Genomic DNA, 22,809 nt, shown 5'->3' with positions numbered 1-22,809 from the left:
ATATGGGCACAACCAATGATATTTAAAGGCGTGTTCTTAAGAGAACATAATTCAATCAAAATTCATTCAAAGTACGATTACGGGCGTCTTATATTACACGTTCTGTCTAATTTGTTTCTAAAATGTATAGTTTAACACATTCAACTCCCCATTTTAGTTCGTTGCAAAAACACCGAATATCTACGCTCAGTGAGCGTCGATCGCGTACACCGCATACAATCAGCGAAATATTTTTCCGTATCTCGCCATAAAGAATACCGTAACCCTGAACTCTTCTTAAGCGTGCGCTTGTTTCGCCCTTCTCCTCTAACCCCGTAAAACAAACACGCGTAGCGCTCCGACTCCCTCCTTGATTTACGCTGCGGTCTTTACCTATTTTCATTTTGTGAATGAGGACGGCCTCCTCCGGTCTGGTGGGTTTCCGTCGCTGCTCGAGCAGAAATCCGAGCTGAAAAAAAAAAAAACGGGGAATTTACTTTGTCGTTGTTTTTTTGGGGGGGTTTATTTTTGATTTTAGGACCTTTTTTACTGTCACTTGACTAAAGAAAAGCCTTTTATCGAAATAAAAAGGATGTCAAAGCGGTTGCGAAGCAGTGAGGTTTGCGCAGATTGCAGCGTCCCGGGTAAGTGACAAACACCGTATAATAATAATAATAATAATAATAATAATAATAATAATAATAAATAATAATAATAATAATACAGACCTGCAGTTATTTTAAAATAAAAATGTATTGTGTATGCAATGTTTTGGAAGAACTGCTGTAAAAAACAGGCGCAAGTATGTAAATCAATGTATTTCGCCTGGGTCAAAACATTGTTGGATTTTAGTTTCTTCATTTTTTTTTTTTTTTTTTTTTTTTTTTTGCGTGGAAAATAATGTACTGTAATGCGCTGCTAGAACGCTTTTCTTATTTTCTGAGCAGGTTTTTCGATGTTGACTTGTGTGTAGTATGGTGCTGTTTTTAGCTAGTCTCTGTTTAGCGTGGGTGCACAGTGTCCAGAATAACTGCTACTTTGGATCCAGTTTGGTACCAGGAATGGGAATTGTGAATATTTGAGGTGTAGCTTGTATTAGATTGACGTTGCATGGGTATGTTTTTTTTTTTTTTTCTCCCTTGGACAGCCAAATACAAAGATTTCATTTACAAAGATGGTTTATAATAAGCTTTCATTTACAAAGATGGCTTATAATAAGCTTTCATTTACAAAGATGGCTTATAATATGTCGTTTACAGATAAGTTAGTTTAATACCCCAATACTGCTAGGCACTGGTAAACAATTCAGACTAAGTTTTGTTTCCAAGCCTGGCTACTCCACTAGCTCAATTTGATTCCACCTACTTTGGCAAGCCTAGAAAAACAGCAGTACTGTCTTTACTTTAACAAGTGCTTGCCACAACTTTGCACAGTGTCACATGACTTCATGCGCTTACCTTGAGAACCATGGGAGTCTCTTTGTATGGTCTCACCCAACACTGACAGCTGCTAAGGAACAGCTGGGAAATAAGACACTAAATGAGACCCTCCCTTGGTGACACTGCGCTCGGGGTTAGTAAGCATAGCACTGCTTAAGCTACATTTTCATAGGCACACATATTATTAATTAACATCAGTGCCGTGCCGAAGGTGCTCCACCCCCCAAAAACACAAAACTAATCCACACGAAGTGCTTTTAAAAAGGGATCTTCCTAGCCTTCTCTGAAGCAATGTCAGGACCCCACACTAAAGATAGTTGCTGTTTTTATATCCAGACTTGGTAAAGTGTCTCGGAAGCTTTCTTCATGTTTTATTGCTGTGAATGGCTGTGCATGCCACAGTCTATATGTGCAAAGCTGTAGAGTGAGAGTTCCTCAGGCTGTAAGTGCTATGTGTAGTTTCAGTGATAATGGTAACAGACATGCACACATGTAAAGTAGGAACAATTATTAACTGACTTTCTTTTGACGATATTTAGAAAACAGATTTAAAGCATTTGTTTTGTATCCAGTCCATTAATCTGACAGTTATACTGGCCTGTACTTGACATCTGTAACAAACAGACTAGAAAATAAGCTAGTTCCTAAAATAGTCTCCTGTAATATATGCTTATATGTTTCACCATTAAGGCAAGTGGTCTCTTGTTAGCATACTATAGTTACCTTTGGGTAACAAACAACATAGTGATTTGGTTTACAGCTGAGTCAACCTGTAATTGCCTCTAATGTTAGGACTTTGGGGGCGAGCCACCTTTTCTTCTGTCGTTTTACTTCAGGCTCTGATTTACGTTTGTTCCTACTGGAGGGAAGGTGGGTACTGATGGCACTGTAGTTGTTAAGGTATTTCATTGTCAACACGTTCTTCAGCTCTGAGACAGAGGGGTTGCAGAGGTTGTGGCTCTCTAAAGACAGTAGGTGCGATTAGGAATAATAACATGGTATGCCTTATGTCACTGGCCCTATTATGCATTTATGACTGGGCTCTTTACTGCAGCTTTTTAAAAAGTACCACATAACAAAACAAACAATAACTGTGTGAGAAAGATAACTGTGGGAGAGATACTGATGCATGTTTTGTGATTATCTACATAGTATTATTTACATTATTTAAATAGTTTTTTAAACAGTACACACAAACAATAAAAAAAACACAACTACACAACAACACACAAACATTAACACACTGGAATGGAAAATAATAACCTGTCATACAGCATATATACGCAGGAGTGGCTACAGTGAACTTGTGTGGCTGTAATTGAGAGGACATGCTTTTTTACAATGGTGAATTATCTGACTGCAGCTATTGGCAATGACCAAAGCAACAGGACCAGGGGCCATACATTGAATTCTGTAAACATCTGGACGGATATCATGACAAGTACGAGGGTTGTTTTTTTTTTTTTTAAATTGCCTTGAACAGGTTTTGGAATGAGAGAATCCTTAAATGTTAATACTAATAGGTCTAACCTATACTAATAGTTTTTTTTTTTTTAAAGGACGAAGTGACGTTGCACAAGACACAAACAGCAGTGTCGAGATCTAGAGGCAGAGGTGACTGCAGACACAGATTACGCAATGCTGTAAATACTAACTGGAGCTTCAGCAGGGTAGGGTTCGCCTGTCTAAACTGCTCTGGTCTGCATGGCCTTTCAAGCAAAACCAGAAAAATAAACTCGCACAGATGCAAAACATCAGGCTTTCTGAGATCTGTTGCTCAGCGGTCGAAGTAGCTCCCAAATGTGTATGGCAACATGAAACTGAAATACCACTCATTGTACATAATACAGATTATATTGATCCCATCCCTACATGCTGTGATAGTGATCTGCAAATCTTCTCTGTCATGTGACTTGTTTGCTACAGTATTACTGCACACATTGGCTAGTTGATAACTTAAAAAACTGTTTACTGTATGTGTTTAGTTTTCACCTGCCTTTCCATTTTGAAATCCTTGTGAATCGAGACTTCTGCATAAGCTATGACCTCATGCTAAGAAATTCTGAAATATACTTCCAACACTGGACACATCTATGAATGATCTGCTCTGTGCTTGTTGGAACTTGCAGTTAATTGCTGCAAGAGCCCTTGAGTAAGACGTTTTTTGATTTTAAATATTTCTTCTGGCATTTTTAAATTGTCATTTTGTTTCTTCTTTCTAAATTGATTCTTTTTTTTTATGGTAAACCAAAGACAAATATATTAGCTTAAGTTGGCCAAAGCAAATTCAGTTTTTTTTTTTTTTTCTTCTTCTGGAGTGTTTTCCGTTCGTGTTGGCTAGAATATTTGGCCTTTGTGAACACAGTATGGTAAAAATACAGCAGCGTGTTTTTATTTGTATGAGTCGCACTACAAGTTTAAGCTTTTTTCTTTTTTTTTTTTTAATCTGGTAGGGGTGAGAGCAGGGCATTTCACTCTTACAGGAAATCCATTTTAACTTGAGGTTCATGTGAGCTGTTGGTTAGTAGTCCTGTGTGAATGTAGACAGTCAGTGCCACAGTAATTCATTTTACAGTGTTGCTGAAGGTTTAGTATCATGTTACCCTTTAAATCTGTCATTTATTAGGAAGTCAATAGTCTAGTCTAGGCAATGCCATATACTGTAGTATGTGCCACTGTCCCAGACTGAGAGTACAGTAGAATGCAAATGATAGAATATCCCAAATAATTGGAATATTATGGTATTCTGCTACCTGAAATAATTAGCATGAACATTTGGTGGAAAAAAAATATTATGAAAACATTAAAAACATTTGATATGCAAAGTTCAAGACATAACTTGCAAATGAGTTTAATTACAGTATGTAAAAGGGCTTCAAGAACAAACTTTTTATCAAAAAAAAAAATATATATATTTAAATACAGATATTAAAACACAAGTTACAAATTCTACTCTGTCATAGATGTTAATAAAGTGTAAAATGTGTTCTACTAATCAGCACAGTACAGTCCTCTAAATCAAGATAAAGTAATTAGTGGCAATATATTGTGTTGGCTGTTCTATATTTTTGCCTTGCTAAAGTATCTGGTAATTACAAATAATTACACATATTCATCTTTGTACTGTAACTGCAGCATGTAATTCAGAAAACTCTGGCATTATTTTGACTTGACACACAAAGCAAGAGGAAGCTGGTACTTGGTAATCTATTTAACAGGATGAGATGCTGCGCTGTCTAAACATCCAGTGAAGCCTGTGACACGATTTCATCTAGGCTGGCCATATATGGAAGTATAGTTCCACTTCCCTTTCATTAACCCGGTACAGTGTGGCATAGGCAGATGTTAGGAGAATGATGTTTTGCATTTACAGTTAGTTTTAAAAAAATGAAAATTTAAAAAAAGAACCAGAATCGGGACATGTGTTGTCTGCTCAACACGGAGTGGAGTTAGTGAAAAAAAAAAAAAAAAACCTAAAGAAGGCTGGTCTGTGTTTTCGTAAATCCAAAGGCAATTCCAACAAATGATGAGACTCAGAACAAAGTTCTGCTTCGACCATGAGCCCTACTTGTTCTGCTTCAACAAGCCCACTTGATTTGCTCGGAGTTGGCTTTGTGTTCATCTCTCGGGTTGATGTGCCTCCAGGACACCTTCTGTAAACTCTCGTTGTTTAGTTTGAGGCTTGTATGTGACTGCAGCTTTATTAAATGTTTTATTTTGTAAGAGAAACATTTGAGTCTATTTGATACCACAGAAAAACTGATCCAAGACGTGACTTGCTACACACTGTGTTGGAAAGTTTTTTTTTTTTTTTTTTTCATGGTAGTTTGTGATTCTTGTCAAACAGAATATTGTGAACAGTAGTATTTTTCTTAACTATTGTTATTATTATTATTATTATTATTTAAGTATTGTACCCCTAAAACTATTAGATCGAACTCTGTTCAACACAGCACAATAATAAGATCATCATACTTTTTTTTAATTTTTTATTAGGCTACATAGTGTTAGTGTGAACTGACTGGCTTTGTCTAGCAGGAAGTCTCATATCTTCCTCTCATTAACATTATTTATAGTGTAAGATAACTGTGACTCACTGTTGCATTGGCTGCTAAGCAACCAGTCATATAAAATCAAATGTACATTTACACCATAACTACAGTCTCTGGAACTGCTCTTAGTATTTTGTTTTCCATAAGTAAACCCCTCAGCTAGTACACACTGGTTAGCTGTCTCCAGTGCAGTCCAAAGTATCTCCTGTTCTGCATTCTCAATGGGCCAATGCTCACAGCGAAGCCTGGGGTATGTGTACGCTGTTTGGCTTGGAATCAATGGTAAAATTGTTCATCTTAACTTACTCACAGCAGCTGTGGATATTGGTACGGTTGCTGAGAGACACAAATCTACTGGTAATCCTGACCTTCAAAGCAAAAAAGGTACTCAACAGTTATAATTGATGCTTTTCCTTGGCTTGGATTACAGGTTTTTTTTTTTTTTTTTTTTTTTTTAACTAATCTAAAATATCAAAGGCATACCTTTTTCAGCACAAACAAAATACATTGCGGATAATGAGAGACCTCAATATCCTTTACATTTACACAGCTGATTTTCCTTAGACTTTGGGTGTATGTTGTACACCATAACATGTTTGCCAGGAGGTCACTATACTGCCTTTGCACTATACAATGGTATATACCTATATATATATATATATATATATATATATATATATATATATATATATATATATATATATATATATATATATATATATAATATAAAAAATAGATATAATAAAAAGGAGATCTGTTTTTCGGTGTTTGTCTTGAGTGCATGTGGTGCCTGACACATATTCCAGCAAGTGTTAACCTGCTCTTGACAAACATCTTCCATCTGAGCCTTTATTGCACTTCTATCTAAATGGAGGAATAATGCGTGGAATCATGGGGGCTTAAAAGGGAAAAGGATCAATGAAGTCGTGCTGGATGTTTAACATTACCAGCCTGACTAAATTCCTCTTCTGATGTGTTTGTCTGTATGAAAGGAATGATAGTGGCAAAATAAAGCGAGGAGAAAGAAGCGTGCAGGTGGAAATGGGAAGCTGTTATGATCGGGTCCAGCTGCTCATTTAGTATCCAAGGTCTAACAGTTGTAATTTTTGTCCCCCCCCACACATAGACCCGCGCTGGGCCTCTGTTAACCGTGGAGTGTTAATCTGTGATGAATGCTGTAGTGTGCATAGAAGTTTGGGACGACACAGCTCTCAGGTGCGGCATCTAACACACACGCCCTGGCCTGCCACACAGCTACAGGTAAGAATTAAATTGGTCTTGGGCATGTATATCCTAAAATGGCAGTTATCGCCCACTGGGCTTAAAATACCCTGGTCAAAGGAATAGAGAATGATCCAGACATGCCTCTTTTTAATTATTATTATTATTATTATTATTATTATTATTGTTATTATTTATTTAAGTAAGCAAGAAGTCAAGGCATGTTCAGTGTTTATGATGGTGACGACATTGTGTCACTTCATTGGGCCCCTGGGCTTAACGTCTGGAGTCATCAGGTCTATCTGGAATGCACGGCTCTCTTTCTGTACCAAATGCAGTATCAGATCAGAGTAGAGCTACAGCAGCTCCACTTTAAAACAGGGTGCTCTTGTTGATTTTGAAACATGTTTCAAGATTTGTGAACTCCAAGGTTCATTGCTCTTCCTCTCCTGGCTACATGTGAAACTGAACCTTCAAAATGAAAGCCCTTATTCATGTGTTCAGTTCCCATAATAGTGAAGTGAAACCAGTGTTAGCGTTTGTCTTTGCAGCATGTTTCATTGTTCCCAGGCTGCAGGTGTCATGCAGGCCAATCTGTTTACAAGCACAGTTCTTAGTGGGTGATTAATACCTGCATTTGTGTGCATGTTTCTGTAAATGCATTATTTCTGATTTGTATTTTGCAGATGGTGCAGACGTTGTATGGTAATGGTGCAAATTCAATATGGGAGCATTCCCTTCTGGATCCTGCATCAATAATGAGTGGCAAGCGTAAGGCCAACCCACAGGATAAAGTACAGTGAGTATAGCTGTTGTTAACTGGCAACCAACAGTTACTATCTAATAACGTTCAGTGTTAATATTCGCAGAGCCCTGAGGTGCCATTTAAAGTAACTAGCTCCTGGCTAGTGATGCGCAATATTTACTTGTGTAAATCCTTGGCCGTAGCCACTGTATAATTAACGAACAAGTTAAGAATTTAAAATATATATATTTTTGTCATGCAAGCATGTTTGTAGGTATTAAATTTAATCATTTTGACACTGCTTGTGAGGACAATCTTTGAAATAAAATCTTTTTCAGCTTGATTCATATGTCTTCATTTGCTACCATAGTGGTAAGAGGAACGTCATGAATCACTTTCATTCTCTATCCAAGCCCAAACAAAGCAGAGTTTATAAGAGCCAAATACCAGATGCTGGCATTTGTCCATCGGATGCCATGTCGGGATGAGGACAGCGTTACAGCCAAGGACCTCAGTAAGGTACAACATTACGTCCCATAGCTGTATCATAGCGGTGCATTTTAAGCATAGTTTAATGCACTGCTTGCACGTGGACCTCTGTTGTCCAGCACTCACCCTGTGCAGTTATGACAGATTGTTTCAGTGCATTTCTAATGGATCTGGTGACATTTAGGTCTACAGTAGTGAAGTCTTGATTTCTTGGCATGGACAGTGGAAAAATTGAGTTGCAATTCAGTATTCCGGAGAACTAGAACTTCATTTTTCAACGGATAGAGGTGGTCTGTGGGCTCTCCCTCTGAACAAGGAATATTGAAAACACTTTTTTTTTGTCTTATGATGAAATCGTGTTTTTTATTTCCAAACTTCCAAACTTAAATTTTATATATTTGAATTGTATTTCTAATTCAAATGTTTTACTACTTTGATGTCTGTACTTCCAGTAGCAAGTGGGCTATTGATTTATTGTCATATGCATCCTGTGTAAATATATAATCTTCGCAGTATTAAAAATGAAGAGTTAGTACTGTACATAAAGCCTTGATTTGATCATCATATGTCATAATTTCCCTAGCAACTTCATTCAAGCGTTCGGACTGGGAACCTGGAGACGTGTTTGAGGTTACTCTCCCTTGGAGCCCAGGCAAACTTCTTTCACCCAGTAAGTCAAGCATAGAACAAAAAGACTGATTGTCAAGGTTAAACCTCCCTATGATGTAGCAGCTGTTCCTGTTTGTCAGCTCCAGTTTGAATTGTTTTCTATTCCTTGTAGGAGAAAGGAAACACTCCCCTTCATGTTGCAGCAAAAGCAGGACAGATTTTACAAATTGAGCTTTTAACTGTGTACGGTGCCGATCCTGGGGCTCCTGATGCTAGTGGCAAAACCCCAATTGACTATGCAAGGTAAGGGACTGAGTTTCAGTATATTTCATCATCAAATCACTTCTTAACATACATATAAAAAATAAAATTAAAAAAAAATTGCTGTCAAGGAGAAAACAGTAATGAAAGTGTGCATTTTGCTTATACATGCATCATTAGCATGTGTTGATGTATTTATTAGGCAAGCTGGACATCAGGATCTTGCAGATCGGTTGGTTGAAATCCAGTATGAACTCACTGACAGGCTAGCATTCTACCTCTGTGGGAGAAAGCCAGGTAAGTTGAAAACTGAATGAGATTAAGTTGCTGGCGGATCTCTGTGCTTTTTGAGTTGCTCGACTCCATACTATTTCGTTTGTGTTTTTCAGATCATAAAAGTGGACAGCACTTTATAATTCCTCAAATGGCAGACAGGTAAGAAAGTGTTATGTCTGGGAAATCAATTTAGAAATGGAGAATGAGAGCCTGGGTGCTCAAACAGGGTCATTACATTTGAACGCCTGAGCAGAGTTCTCCACCAGTCGGGAGTGTTGGAGATGCAGGCTGGCTGTCAGAGTCTGCTACTCACTGAGCAGTGTTCACTGGCTCAGGGTCCAGATATGTTTTGTTAGTTTTGTGCCCTGCGTGTAACACCAAGCACACAGTTCAACTATAAACGAAATTTTGTGTCTTGACTGTTATCCTTATTGTACAAGGTCACAGATTTTTCACTTTTTATTTTAATGCTGCTTTGAATGGATTAGGCACATGTAAGTATCCAAGCCTGAATTGTCTACAATTTCATGTTTTTTTCTGTTTTTAAATGTTTTAATGGTAATGTTTTTTTTTTTTGTTTGTTTCTGTAGCAGTCTCGATTTATCTGAATTGGCAAAAGCTGCTAAGAAAAAGCTTCAGTCTGTAAGTGTGCATTCTCAGGGCTCCCCTGAACATTTTTCCTTTTAATCGGACAGTATAATTATTGCACATTTTTGTACATGCACCCTGATGGTTGGTGCATGGTACACGTACTATACAAATAAAAAAGAAGTTACTGTTTCTTCCTGGAAGAATACTTTAAAACCCAGCTGTTAGGCATCAAGACATTTTCCTATTTTGAATTGTTACTTCCTACTCTTGAGGAAATAATACCTTGGCTTTGTGAATTTTAAAGGTGTATTGTTTAAGTGCTATAAAACTAACATCACAGTTTTATACAAACATATATTCCTCGTAATTTTAAACCTTTGTTGATGTTATTTATATATAATGTAGATGTGTGTGTGTGTGTGCATATAATAAATATATATATATATATATATATATAATATATGTGTGTGTGTTGTGTCTACATTATTATTCACCACTAATTCTGTTTCTCCAATAAATATGATTACAGCTAAGCAATCACTTATTTGAAGAATTGGCCATGGATGTCTACGATGAAGTTGATAGAAGGGAGACCGATGCAGGTGAGAATTATTACAGTGAAGCTAAAAACACTTCACACGCATGAACAAAATGAATTGGTGCTCATTTAAAACAAAAGCATAAGAAATCAAGTTAAGGTCCATGAAGCTGACATGAAGTGAATTGCTACAAATGTAAAATCTTTCAGTGACCAAGTGCTCTGCCATTTACAGTGTGGCTAGCAACACAGAACCACAGCACCCTAGTTACTGAGACTACAGTCGTGCCTTTCCTTCCTGTGAACCCAGAATACTCCTCAACCAGGAACCAGGCAAGTATTTGCAGTTTGTTCATTTGACGACTTCTTTTCTTGTACGCGTGCACCGACATTACACCGTTAACCTGCTTCATGCATGAACTATTGAAAAAAAAAATTGGGGGGGAAAATGGCAACCTCATATGAGGCTATCATGTATTTTCCATATGTCCCCATATAAAAGATTAGAAGAGTTTTTTTTTTTTTTCTTCCCCATATGAGGTCGCCATGCATGAAAGGGCTAAGGAAAACATACATGTACAATATTATTTGAAGTCCCAACACATGTTTTCTTGTTTGGAGCCTTGACTTGTTTAAAGTGTGATTTAACCACTATTGCAGTTCACCAATGTAACCACGTGGTGGTTTCATTTAACAGAGTAACAGGCTCTTCTCCTCATGCCCGTGCCATTCCCAATACCACTTTCATGTGAAATTATTGAATGTATTAAAACTTTGGGGTAAATGGAAGCTGTTTGTCTGTTGCTTTCTGAGTGATTTAGAGTTTTGCACACATCCAGTTTAATTTATCTTGAATTGATTTATTTCTATATTTTTGCAGGGGAGACAGAAACTTGCAAGGTTCAATGCTCATGAATTTGCAACCCTTGTAATTGATATTTTAAGTGATGCCAAACGTCGACAGCTAGGAAGCTCTGTTTCAAGCCCTAAAGGTAGAGTATAACACTTGATCAGGTGTTCTGTGCATCTTAGGTAACGGTATTTGAGAAACGGCACTACTTTCAAACAGCCAACAGGGTGACCTTGAAAATGAGACATTGCACCTCATAGGTTTGTTTTTATATTGTATAAATATTTTATGAAAATAGCTTTTTTTTTAAATTTTAAATGTAACTAATCAAGGTCTCACTGAAGTGGAACAATGAGAAAAAATGTTCTTGTTTTTGTTTTTTTGCCAGAAAACATAGAGCTGATACTGAAGAACATAGGGAGCCGACATGGAAGTGAAAGTCAGGACAATGACCAGCCTGATTACGACAGCGTGGCTTCAGATGAGGATACGGATCTGGAGCCATCGTCGGTGAAAACAAACCGGGCCAAGGTAATGCACATACAGGTCACTGTTTAGGAAAACAGGCAGAGCTGGAAACTTGCTTTATATTCAGTGCAATAGATTAGTTGGTGCAAATGTCTTTTAACCTATGAGAAAACATTCTTGTTCAGCATCTTTCAGCATGTGTGATAATCATAAAATGTTGTTCTAGTTGAAATATTTATTATTATTATTGTTGTTATTGCTGTTTTTTAAGAGGCACAATAAAGCTAGCTGCATATGGTGCGTTCATTTTCACCAGCTTAAAATTCCTCATGCCTACCATACTCCTTCATGCCTGAATGGGCTGTATTTCTGATGGCTTCATTTGTTTGGCAGAGTGTGGACTCAGACTTGTCAGATGGGCCAATCACAGTGCAGGAGTTCATGGAGGTTAAAAACGCACTGATGGCATCAGAAGCAAAGATTCACCAGCTAATGAAAGTGAACAGCAACCTGAGTGATGAACTGAGGCTGATGCAGAAAAAGGTACCTTCAGAGCACTCTCACCAGGGCACAAACACAGACCCCTTATAGCTGCAGGGCGTCTGGGAAATCGCAGGGGGCACAGCAGTGCACCATAACGCCGTTCCTGTAATGCTGTGAATTAGCTCTATCTTTGTAAAGGGGATACCCTGTAAAATGGGTAAAGTGTGTAAATACGCTTGAAACACAAGCATCAGATGTGTTTTATCATCTATTTCAGTACACTGCATTCAACAGAAACTTAATTTTAGCGAGTGACCTTCTCCCTGGTATTACAGTACTTTCATTTTTAAATGATCAGATGTCCTCTGTCTCCCCAGTCTCTGAAACCATTGAGAAAGGTTACAGTATAATGTGGTAAGGAGTACCTCAGTGGTTGGAGTGCTGACCTCTTGTGTGGAACATTATAGAAACATTCAGCTTAAAACCGTGCTGGAGAATGTGAAAAATGTAAATATGGATCTCGAGTCTTCCAAAGCTGTGGCATTGGTGTTGATTGCAATTTACATTCCTTACGCTGTACAAAGAAAAGTAAAATCAACCCCTGTTAGTCGAACTGGAGAGCTGATGAAAAAGTAATGAGTTTCTGATGCATGTGTTGTTACTTGGGAGACTTCAACCTGGACAGGAGTGGGTCACTTGATCAGGTACACAATAGCCTTGAGACAGGAGTGAGAGCTGAAATTACAGTGCAGAGGGGGGACTAATGAGGTGTAATAGAAGATGGAGAAACCAGAAAAGAAACCAGTCCTTTGTGCTTAATCGTGTAAAGCAGGGATCAAATTGTTATCCTGAGTTGTAAAATATAACCGGGAGAAGTTCAAATTTGAATGAATTGGACACAATGTGGAGACAGACTTTTTTTTTTTTTTTTTTAAAAGATGTCGCATTGCCATTCAGTCTTTTTGTTAAATCTCAGGTTGCAAATGGGCTGACAGCCTGTCACCACCCTGGCTGTTGTTTTAGCAGTCACGGTTCAGTGCAATTGTCAAACCTCTTTATTAGAATTCAGATTGAAATAAATTAGTATTTGAAATAAGGTGCTGTTACAAACATGGAAACACCTTTATTTATTATTACTAAGAGCAGCAAGGTAGTTAGACATTAAACATAAGCACCAGAAGTAAAATGTATGTTATTCTTGACGCCTAGAATAGTTCTAGCATATGAAAAACTTTTATAATTTGATGCCTGATATTGCATCAGGATAGTTCAGTAGAGGCAACCTCCTGTTTCTGCTAGGCCAACCTAAAGTTTGGTTAAAGTCTGGTCGAAGTGTTGGTTGGTCTACAAGAACCAGAAATAGAGATGCTTAGCATCTAATTTAGACCTTGCTGCACCCAACTATTGCATTCGATTGTAAGACTGTTCTCCCGCATTGTGGTTTGTACACCTTTAACTAGGCATTCATGTTTTGCTCTGGTTAACTTGATATAAGGAGAATCTAGCTGCGCTCTGTGAAGCTGTGTGGGCTGGCATTGTGTGAACTTACAGCTGATTCTATATACAATGATATTGCCTTAGATAATAATATTATTAAACCCTTCCTGCTGAACATGATCAAATGCAGGCAAGGTAATTTGAGTATTTTACATTTAAGTGTTATTTGCAGAAACATTTATAGTCTTTGCTTAAACCATTTTTCTGAATGTCCAAAATAGCTATTTTTCTAAAAGCTTCCATTTCTAATTTGATTGCCTCGGCTTCTATTGATCAACGCCTTTTTGCAGAGTTACAGGGATCCAGTTATACCAGGCTTGCTCAATCACTTTGAGTGCTCAATCACATAACTGGGTGCTACATGCTGTATTCTTTGCCTGCTTGCTTCAGTTGCTGTGTCTTGTTTTTCTGCTAAGCATGTTTTTAGGTTTAACTTCTTCATCAGTTATATCACTCGAGTTGTAAAATTTAAATCAGAATGAATACAGGAAAGTTAGTGCAATGCTAAATTACTTTCCATTAAACGGTGCAAGAATGGATTTTCAAACTTAAACTCTCAATCAGACTAGCAACACCATCAAATTAAATATGGCTTATCTGGGGTAGAATTACACAAAAGGAAGGAGGTTGCAAGTCTCTAGAAATGTAAACGATAACCTTCCAGATTGGAATCTGCATCTTCAGACTCCATAGTAAAAAGGATATTTTCCTGTACCTTCTACTACAGCACACACACACAAGTAGAAGAGACAGGTGTGCTAAATGCCATTGAATAGCACATAACATGTATTTAAGAAAAACTTATTATTTGTGAATAATCTTGGCATTATGTATTGGTTTATAACAGTAATGCATGAAGACTACATTTTGTGTGTCTGCTTCAAGAAGTTCTTTTAAAAAGCTTAGGGATTTTGGTTCAGAAATTGTTTATACAAGCCCAGCTTGTAAAGTGGATAGTCATTTTAAGGATTACATTATAGAGGGTTTTAACAGTGTAGAGCAAATAACAGGTAGGTAGTGGATTCACCTCAGATGATTTGAATAGGAAGAGAGGTGTTATTCTTTTACCATATCATACCCTGCATATTGGGTAAAGTCTTGATATGTAACCTTCCTAGTCACAGAACAGGAACCACACATAACCAAAAAAAGTCTCTCGTGAGGAAAGACCGACAAATGCATTTCTTACTCTAAAGAAACACATCAATCCCCATGAATCTCTAATCTAAAAAAAGAAAGTAAAAGCTTGCTGCAAAAGCACCTTTTTAGCCTATTGCTAAACGTCTCTTCCAGCTGCAAACACTGCAAAGCGAGAACACTGCTCTCAGGCGGCAGGTTACAGCCAATATCTATCAGGTCCCGACTGGTTCAGAATACCCAGACCCCTCCAGCCCTTCATCCCTGAAGCGGCGTCCGTCTGCAAGAGGCAGCCGGCCCATGTCTATGTATGAGACTGGCTCTGGTCAGAAGCCCTATCTCCCAAAGGGAGAGGTCACCTACCCAGAAGAGGGTGTAGCCAGACTGCAGCCTTTCCCACCACATGTAAGTAGAACTGCAAGTAGCTTTTGCTATTCTTTTCTCTTCAACTGGTTTTGTTTTTATTTTTTTTTTTTTTTGCAGCTTTCTGATTGTTCTAATCTCCCAAAGTTATGCTTCTTTCCATTTCAAAAGCAACTGTAGCTGGGCAATATCGGTCAAAAACAAAAAAAAAAAAAAAAAAAAAAAAAAAGTGACAAGCTGTTAAGATCACACATTGGTCCCAGTGCACAGTTTCAGTGCCTGAATCAGGGCCTAGACCTCTAAACTGGGGGAGGTGGACAACTTGGTCATATATAAGGGATCATTAAATAATTATGCAACTCTTACATGAAGTAATGGCCGGCCAGTCAATTCCTGTATTGAACTAAATAAGCACTGCTCTTGTCTGTGCAATTTGATATTATCATATCATGCATATATTGATTTAAAAAAAAATTAGACAAAAGAAATAGGATGGGTTGGCAGACAGGGAAGCCGATACTTTAGACCTATGGGTGAGGATAATAATGGGGTTCAAATGATCCATTTAGTTTGATCAAGTCTGTTTTAAATATTACTACTGATATTTATATCATGTTTATGTGCACCCTTTTTTGAGCAGACTTGTCTGGATTTCTGAGATTTTTAAACTGCTTGTGTTTTTTTGTGATTGTTATAGAAAGAACCTTTTATCTTGTGAAAATATGATGATCTTGGAGTTTTGTATCTGATAATTATTTAAGTATTTCTGCTTTTCTATAAATAACATTTAGCTAGCTATGTACTACAACACTGAAATTAGTATTAAACATTTTAAAAAATATGTAATTGTTTTGTCATTTTTCTGTTTTCGTTTCTCCCCGTTGCCAGTAACATTTAACACCTAGGATCTATTCAAACAATCTGTTTTGCATTTTGGTTTTTAACAGACCCAAACTGTTTTTCATTTCTTGTTGTCTTGGTGTTTCTTGAGAAGAAACACCAAGACGTGTGTTTTGTGTTTTAATCGGTATGCCAAGATCTCCTTCAGTATTTAAATAAAGAAAACAAAAATGTGTTTGGCTGTGTGTCCTCAGTTCCACAGCAAATAGTTTGTATTACTGTGCATCCACAGTGTTCTGAAGTTTCTCATGTTAGATTGTGAGATTCCTCAGGAGATGAAAGGAAACGGGTTGCTTCCAGGCAGCATGTTGATGTGCCATCGGGAGTTTCATGACAATATTCCTAATATCAGAAATAAAAATCCAGATGCACAAAGAACATTTTGAAATACTGTAAAATCAAACCAAAATAAATAAATAAGCAAACAAAAGCTTGGCATGCTGTATCTGTCTTTCACATATTGTTGGTTTTGGCTTTGATATGCTTTCCTAATTGTATTAATTTGTTGGGTTTTTTTGTCTTGGTGGTTGTGTTGGTTTGTTGTGTGTGTCTTTGTTTTTTTGCCCGAGTTTTCTTTTTTTTCCCCCCTTCCAGATTGGGAGGAGTGCTTTCGTGACCTCCTCTTCATCTCTCCCTTCCTTCCCTTCCACGCTCTCCTGGTCGCGGGATGAGAATGCACGAAGGGTTAAGTACCTCCTCAGTTGGTCTGTGCCCCGGAGGAAGCGGCGATCTCCCCGAAAGCCCCTAGCCTCCATCCCCACCATTCCTCCTCATACTCCCCTCCTGTCCCGCTGCATGATTCATCTCTCCACCTTATTGGCTCTTCTGATATGTACCTCCACCTCCTGTCCTTTTTCCTATGCCGCCTTGTTTTTCTTTTTTGTTTAACCTCACATACTCAGAATGTCGCACAGTGAGCACATTTTTTTTTCCCTATGCTGGTGTGCTGTCAAAAACTCGTTCATTTTTTTTTTTCTTTTGTAGAGTATGTGAGCCATTAAGATACTGGTTAGCAATGTGAGTATTCATTTCAGGGCAAGGGTTAAGGAATTTAAGCTTAGGTAAAATTCTGAGTGTGACATCAGGGATGCTCTCTTGTTATTCTGTCATGCATGATGTGGGATCTTTACAGGAGGAACAACTATTTTAAAACCCTCTTCACCCCAACATAGGCTTGGTGTTAGAGAAACATATCTGAAAACCAAAATGCCATTCATGAGATTTTGACAGTACACTTGCAGTAACTGCACACTATTCCTAACAGCAGAGCACTGTACTAAAAGCATTGTTAACCCTATCCTAGGTAATGCAGGCTGGCTCCTGGTTTAGAAGCAGTGCATTACAGAAGTGAGGAGTACCTTTTTGTATATACCTTTCTGTATTGTTTTTTCCTTTCAATTTACAGGATTCAGTCAGTCAAAACTGTATATTCAAGCACAGAGCTTTTCTGAAAATTAATTGGTCACAAACCTTATCTATACTTTGAGAGGAATATGATCCCAAATATAACCTTGTAACAAGTTTTTTGATCTCCAGATTTATTACTATTATTAATAATAATAATAATAATAATTGACATTGTTGGTATTAATTTGGCTTCTACTTTCTGAAGTAGGATTTGTTATGAGTCATAACTCTTTTCAAAGCCAGCACCAGCTATGAGTAATTATGCATAATTAACCAAACTGCTTCCTATGAGCAAAATTCTAACCTACAGGCTCCATCAAGCATGTTCACTCTGCAGTAACAGTGGCACTTAAACAGCTGGTCAGGTAAAACAAGAGCGCCTTTCTATTCATTACTGGAATGAGGATTTTCTCTTGCCACGAAAGATGATGATGAAAACATAATGTTAAAAAATCGGATGTTTGAGGTGACACAAAATAGCCAGTTGTTGCCATGAGAATCACGTGGCCACTGAATAACCTTTGTGGCCTCTTGACCATCAAATATGAAGAGGATTGTTTCCCACTTGGGTGGGGAACAAGGGTATGTATGTGGTTTTAATGGACTGCTTTTTGTGCTCAATTTAAATATGTCAATTCTGTACAGCATTATGTGTGTCTATTGGAGGGGGTTATCTTGAATTTAAATGGCTGTGTGGCAATGTTGGTAACAACAGTATATTTAGTGCAGGTTTGGAACACGGGTGTTCTAAACTCTAGTTTACTCAGTTTAACATTGATCTGTTCCAAGATTAATCTTAGTCTTGAAATCATTCACCCTGATAGGAAAAACATCTCATCCTCCAGTATTTATAGAGACAATATTGTTATGTGCAGCATAACAGTGTTTTTAGTATTGTTTTCAGTATGTTCTGATTGAGCATTATATACTGGCATTGCTCTTAAACACAGGAGTTCAAATATTTGAGTATGCTTTCCAGAAACAAAAAGGGGCTTAATGAAGCTCCAGATCATTAAACTAATTATACATTTATGGTGATGTAGCTGATCTGTCGTCGGGCCACAGACAACACATTGATCATTAGAAGTAATGGAACATATATTTGAACCCTGGGTTTGTGACCTCACAGGACTAACACTGGCGTTTGAAATGACTAAATCACAATCAATTTAATTTCTGGCTTAAAGGTCGGTTTGCTTGTTTCATGCAAAGTCACTTGATGTTGTGTGTTGTTTTGTATTTTAATTAGGGATATACTTTATTTGCACCAGCATAGTGTGTATTGTTGATTTCAGTGGAACATTTCCCTTGCAGCATTTAAGGTGTTGAACTCCAAGGCAACACCTTTTGAAATGAAGATTTGTCATTTGGGTATTGCCAGGATATGTTTGAACATGGAACTTTGCATTGAAACAGGAAAACTAGCCCCCTGTCTTTAGCAGCTGTTCTGTTCAACTCTATTGGCTGTGCTGTGCATTAAGCTTTTGAAAGTTATAGTAGGCACTCCCTGTTACTGTGTTTCTGATTGTTTTAGGCCTCTAAACTGGAAAAGCAAAGCAGCATGCCGGACAGCGATTATGACAACACACCCAATGACTCTGAACTGGATGATACAGGGCAAGTGTTAAACTTCGTTATATTTGCCTTATGTATTGCACTGTATGTTTTTGTTATTTTTTGTATATTTGGCTGCATTTAAAATAAAATAAAAAAAAAAAAAAAAAAAACAAACACTGCATGATTGCTCCAGTATCAACGGTTCTGCTTAAGAGTCTTCCTTTTCCCAAATTACAATTCCTGTGCTATATAGAACTAGGATCTTCTGGTGGTCAGTGCCAGTGTTTCATGGTGGGTTGTGTTTCTTACAGATGCAATCGAAAGGGCAAGCTGAGAACTAGCGGGTGGCATGGAGGGGGATCCATCCCTGAGCTGGATCAGGACCTGGAAGCAGAGCCTGACTCCACCCTGCCCAGTACAGAGGATGTCATCCGTAAAACAGAGCAGATAACCAAGAACATTCAAGAGCTGCTGCGAGCCGCACAAGAGGACAAACATGAGAGGTAGGGGCGAGGGGCTGGGGGAGAGGGTAAGGTGGGACGAAGGATGGATTTCCTCTAACCGGTAAATGCTTTCTTTACTGCTGCCCACAAAGGCTTTGCTGCTGTTCCTTGTGCAATTGTGTTTCCTCAGTTACAGCGTAAAAGTGGAATATTGTCGAAGGTCACTTAATAAACCATTCTGGTTGTAAAAAGTGCCATTTGTTGTAGTTGAAAGCACTGTTTAGAGTTAATCTGAGCTGGTACATTTCTCATTGCCCCATCTTCCTCTTTTTGTGTTTTTCTAAATCTTTCTAAAAAAATATTACGATTAAGATTTATTTTCCTATATATATATATTTTTGTTTTGCCTTCTCCATCTCTATGATTTCACTTTTTCTGTTTCTGTTTCCTTCTCTTTCTTCTACTCGTTTTTTTTTTTTCCTTTTCATTTTCTGGTTCCTGTCCTCTGTTCTAAGCAGACCTAATGAACGCGAGAGCCTGCGAAAGCTCAGGCACAGTCTCGGCTGTTTCAGTACCCTGGTTCCATGGGCCGACAAAACTCCTTCCCTGCATTCTCTCAGCCTGCACCAGCCCAACCCTGCCTCCTGGTATTCCGGCTTCTGTCCCTGCCTCCCAGGCACAGTCTCTCCTCTCTCTCACTACATTGTGCAGCAGGGCTTATACATGAAAGGCTTGCGTTAAATTGTATTGATTGTTCATGGCATGCTTTAAATAGTAGAAACGACCCGTGTGTGAATTGATAACTCCGCAATTAACAGGCATGCATTTTTATGTATTGGTATTTGAACTTTCTTTTGGATAAAGTAATGATGGGTTATAGCAAAAAGATTTGAAATGATTGCCTTTCATGTGTATCCACTGTGACTCTTTTTTTCTGTTATTTTTACCCACCGACTCCTTGAATATGTGTGCCATGCTCCTCTATAGATGGATCTTTGTAGAAAAAAACTATCCAAAACATGAAGTACTCCTACAAGGCGTAGCCCAGGGGGTGTAATGCTTGAAGTCTGTGCTGTTGTTTTATGAATGATCTCTTCAGGCACCCTGTGCATGATAACCCAATGACCCTGCCCATGCAAGAATACCTTTATATTAATAAGAGGAACATAATGGAATAATGAAAACAAGATTGTGCTCTGAAGTAAAGTGATCAGAACTACTTTTTAAAATGTCTTGATTTGTGTGTCCTGTCATTTTTCAAACATTAACCAATATTGGGTGCATGTTATAATCTTTCTTAAGCTGTTGTCTCATTGTTATTAATGTTGTTTTCCCTCTATAGTTTTATACCATGTTCAGAAAGAATACACATCGCTGTAACCGAAATGGCTGCCCTCTTTCCCAAGGTGAGTTGCAGGTTTTGTTGGGTTTTTTTCCTCCACATTTTTATGTTCTTCCTTTTTGATTAAAAATGCTGCTTTCTAGTGGTATCAAAGTAACTTTGCATAACCTGCTAATCAACAAGTAAATATTCTGCAATGGGAATAACCATTAACACATTACCTGTTGGTATGCCATCACAATTTATAAAATGTCAGTTTATGCTGCCTATAGTGACAACACAGCACAAGGGTTAAACAGTTATTTTCTTTTGTCCTGTTTGCAGAAGCCGCGGTCGGAGATGGTCCGAGCCTCACTCAGGCTGCTGACTTCAAGTGCTTATCGTTTGCAGTCAGAGTGCAGGAAGACCCTGCCTGTGGAGAGCAGTCCAGACGCCGACATGCAGCTGGTCACCCAGCAGGTCATCCAGTCTGCCTATGACATCGCCAAGGCAGCCAAGCAACTGGTCACCATCACCACCAAAGAGAACAGCAACTGACACCAGCAGGGGGAGGGGTGCCTGTTAAGTTCCTTTATCACTTGGTTAAGATTTTATTAATTTTCATTTAAATAAATATAATAAATAACAAATGGAGACATTTTAATTTTTTTTTACAGGTTTCTATCAGTATTATTATTATTACTGTTATTATTATTATTATTATTATTATTATTATTTATTTGCATTTTGTTTTTTTTTAATAATAATAATAATAATAACAATAAAAACCTTCCTAGAAAACTTAGCCAGATTCCTTACCAGGGCAATACCTGTGTTTCCATTTTGGAGTTTCTATGTTCAACACTTGCTACCATTTACCAGCATTCAAAACAGCCTTTTAATGGATTTAACAACATGGAAACAAGGAACTAAAAAAAGTCTGAAGCGGATCTGATTCAATCGTGTAATTAATTGAAGGGACAGTAAATAAAACAAAAAGGGAATTAACCAAGAACGGTTACTGCCTTGGGACAAATAAGCTTTTATAAGAACATTTTCAGTGATTTTGAATTTATTTAATTTAGTCTAGGTTTTGAACCCTGATCACCTTTACCTTTGAGCTGATCTAATGCATTTGATTCAACTGATAACACCTCAGCTCAAAAGTATACAGTGTAGGTTTGAAAATGAGCCAGTTTACTATAAAATGCAGCACCCCCTAGAGGTTGCACCAGTACTAGAAGTCAGCCCTTCGGAAGATTGCTGCTGTGGAGAGAATCCATGATCAACCCTTGGTGCCAATCAGAAAGCTGCTTTCCCAGGCACTGACATCACTGTATTCTAATTCACAGGTATTGTTTGATTCTGACCTGATTTCACTGGTTTGTATTCTGTCAAGAACTGTGAAACTAAAAGCCATACCCCAGTTGTATTACAGCACTGATATACCTCATGCGTACCACCTTGGGAGCTAAACCACAAATGACTGTTTCTCGGGTCCCCGCCTTCTTTAAAATAAACCATGCTGTCTGATTGCAGGTTTGATAAGATTTGTTCTGTATCATTTGAGCAACTGAATTCCATCTCTGTCACTATCTGCCTCTTTTGTACTCTCACCTATAGAAGAAATGAGACTTTATGCATGACAACTCCAGGCTATGACATTTACCTGATACCATAAGAGAGCTTAATTATTTGAATTTCCATCCTACAGGGTTTATCTTTTTTTTATTTATTTCCCATAAAATACTTTTTTAAATGCACTTACTACTACAGTAGAAGTAGCTCATGTATCTATTTGACATATTAACCAAAAAACTGGTTACTTGGTTACCATCTGTCAATTAAAATCAGAAATAGCAATAGCTTCATGTGTTATTTTAATATAATTTGCTTCTTTCCATTTAGTTTTTTATATTGTTGTCAATTTATTATTCAGAGCTATGTTGTTCCAATGTTGCGTTTTATTAATTTCCCTCCTGTATCTGTTTCAAGTAAGTTTTCAGCTCAATTCACTGGTTCTGTGGACTGGTAAATTCTCAGGCATTTCATGTGATGTTGTGATCTATGGCTCCATCTGTTCTATAGTATAGTACGCTTTAGTTTCCAGGCACAAATGTGCTAAGTGTCTGTGTGAAAGGCCAAGTGCCACCGATGACACTGTGTACCTGATCATCTTTACC

At 37.8% G+C, this 22,809-nt stretch overlaps 1 protein-coding gene across 15 annotated transcripts; it reads left to right on the top strand.

Moving 5' to 3' along the window:
* Window positions 1-380: 380 nt before the first annotated feature.
* On the top strand, window positions 381-21,296 carry LOC121297589 (ARF GTPase-activating protein GIT2-like). 15 transcript variants are annotated; one of them, XM_041223994.1, is made up of 22 exons: window positions 381-623; window positions 5,783-5,854; window positions 6,597-6,730; window positions 7,378-7,490; window positions 7,850-7,955; window positions 8,509-8,595; window positions 8,707-8,837; window positions 8,998-9,092; window positions 9,185-9,230; window positions 9,662-9,713; window positions 10,192-10,264; window positions 10,436-10,533; window positions 11,081-11,192; window positions 11,439-11,581; window positions 11,912-12,061; window positions 14,792-15,040; window positions 16,493-16,582; window positions 18,840-18,922; window positions 19,174-19,365; window positions 19,821-19,981; window positions 20,648-20,711; window positions 20,972-21,064. In XM_041223994.1, exons 1-21 carry the CDS (start codon window positions 572-574, stop codon window positions 20,683-20,685), a joined length of 2,277 nt encoding a protein of 758 aa, XP_041079928.1. In that variant the 5' UTR covers window positions 381-571; the 3' UTR covers window positions 20,686-20,711; window positions 20,972-21,064. The 15 variants fall into 15 exon arrangements, with proteins under 15 accessions (XP_041079928.1, XP_041079930.1, XP_041079933.1 ...); XM_041223987.1 differs by having other exon boundaries at window positions 382-623; window positions 5,786-5,854; window positions 19,821-19,952; window positions 20,972-21,296; XM_041223986.1 differs by having other exon boundaries at window positions 382-623; window positions 19,824-19,952; window positions 20,972-21,296.
* Window positions 21,297-22,809: the final 1,513 nt, after the last annotated feature.

This window comes from Polyodon spathula, chromosome 22, assembly GCF_017654505.1.
Source record: "Polyodon spathula isolate WHYD16114869_AA chromosome 22, ASM1765450v1, whole genome shotgun sequence".
In the NCBI taxonomy this organism is placed as follows: domain Eukaryota; kingdom Metazoa; phylum Chordata; class Actinopteri; order Acipenseriformes; family Polyodontidae; genus Polyodon; species Polyodon spathula.
The sequence above is the reverse complement of the archived record's forward strand: the minus strand, read 5'-3'. Positions and strand labels throughout refer to the sequence as shown.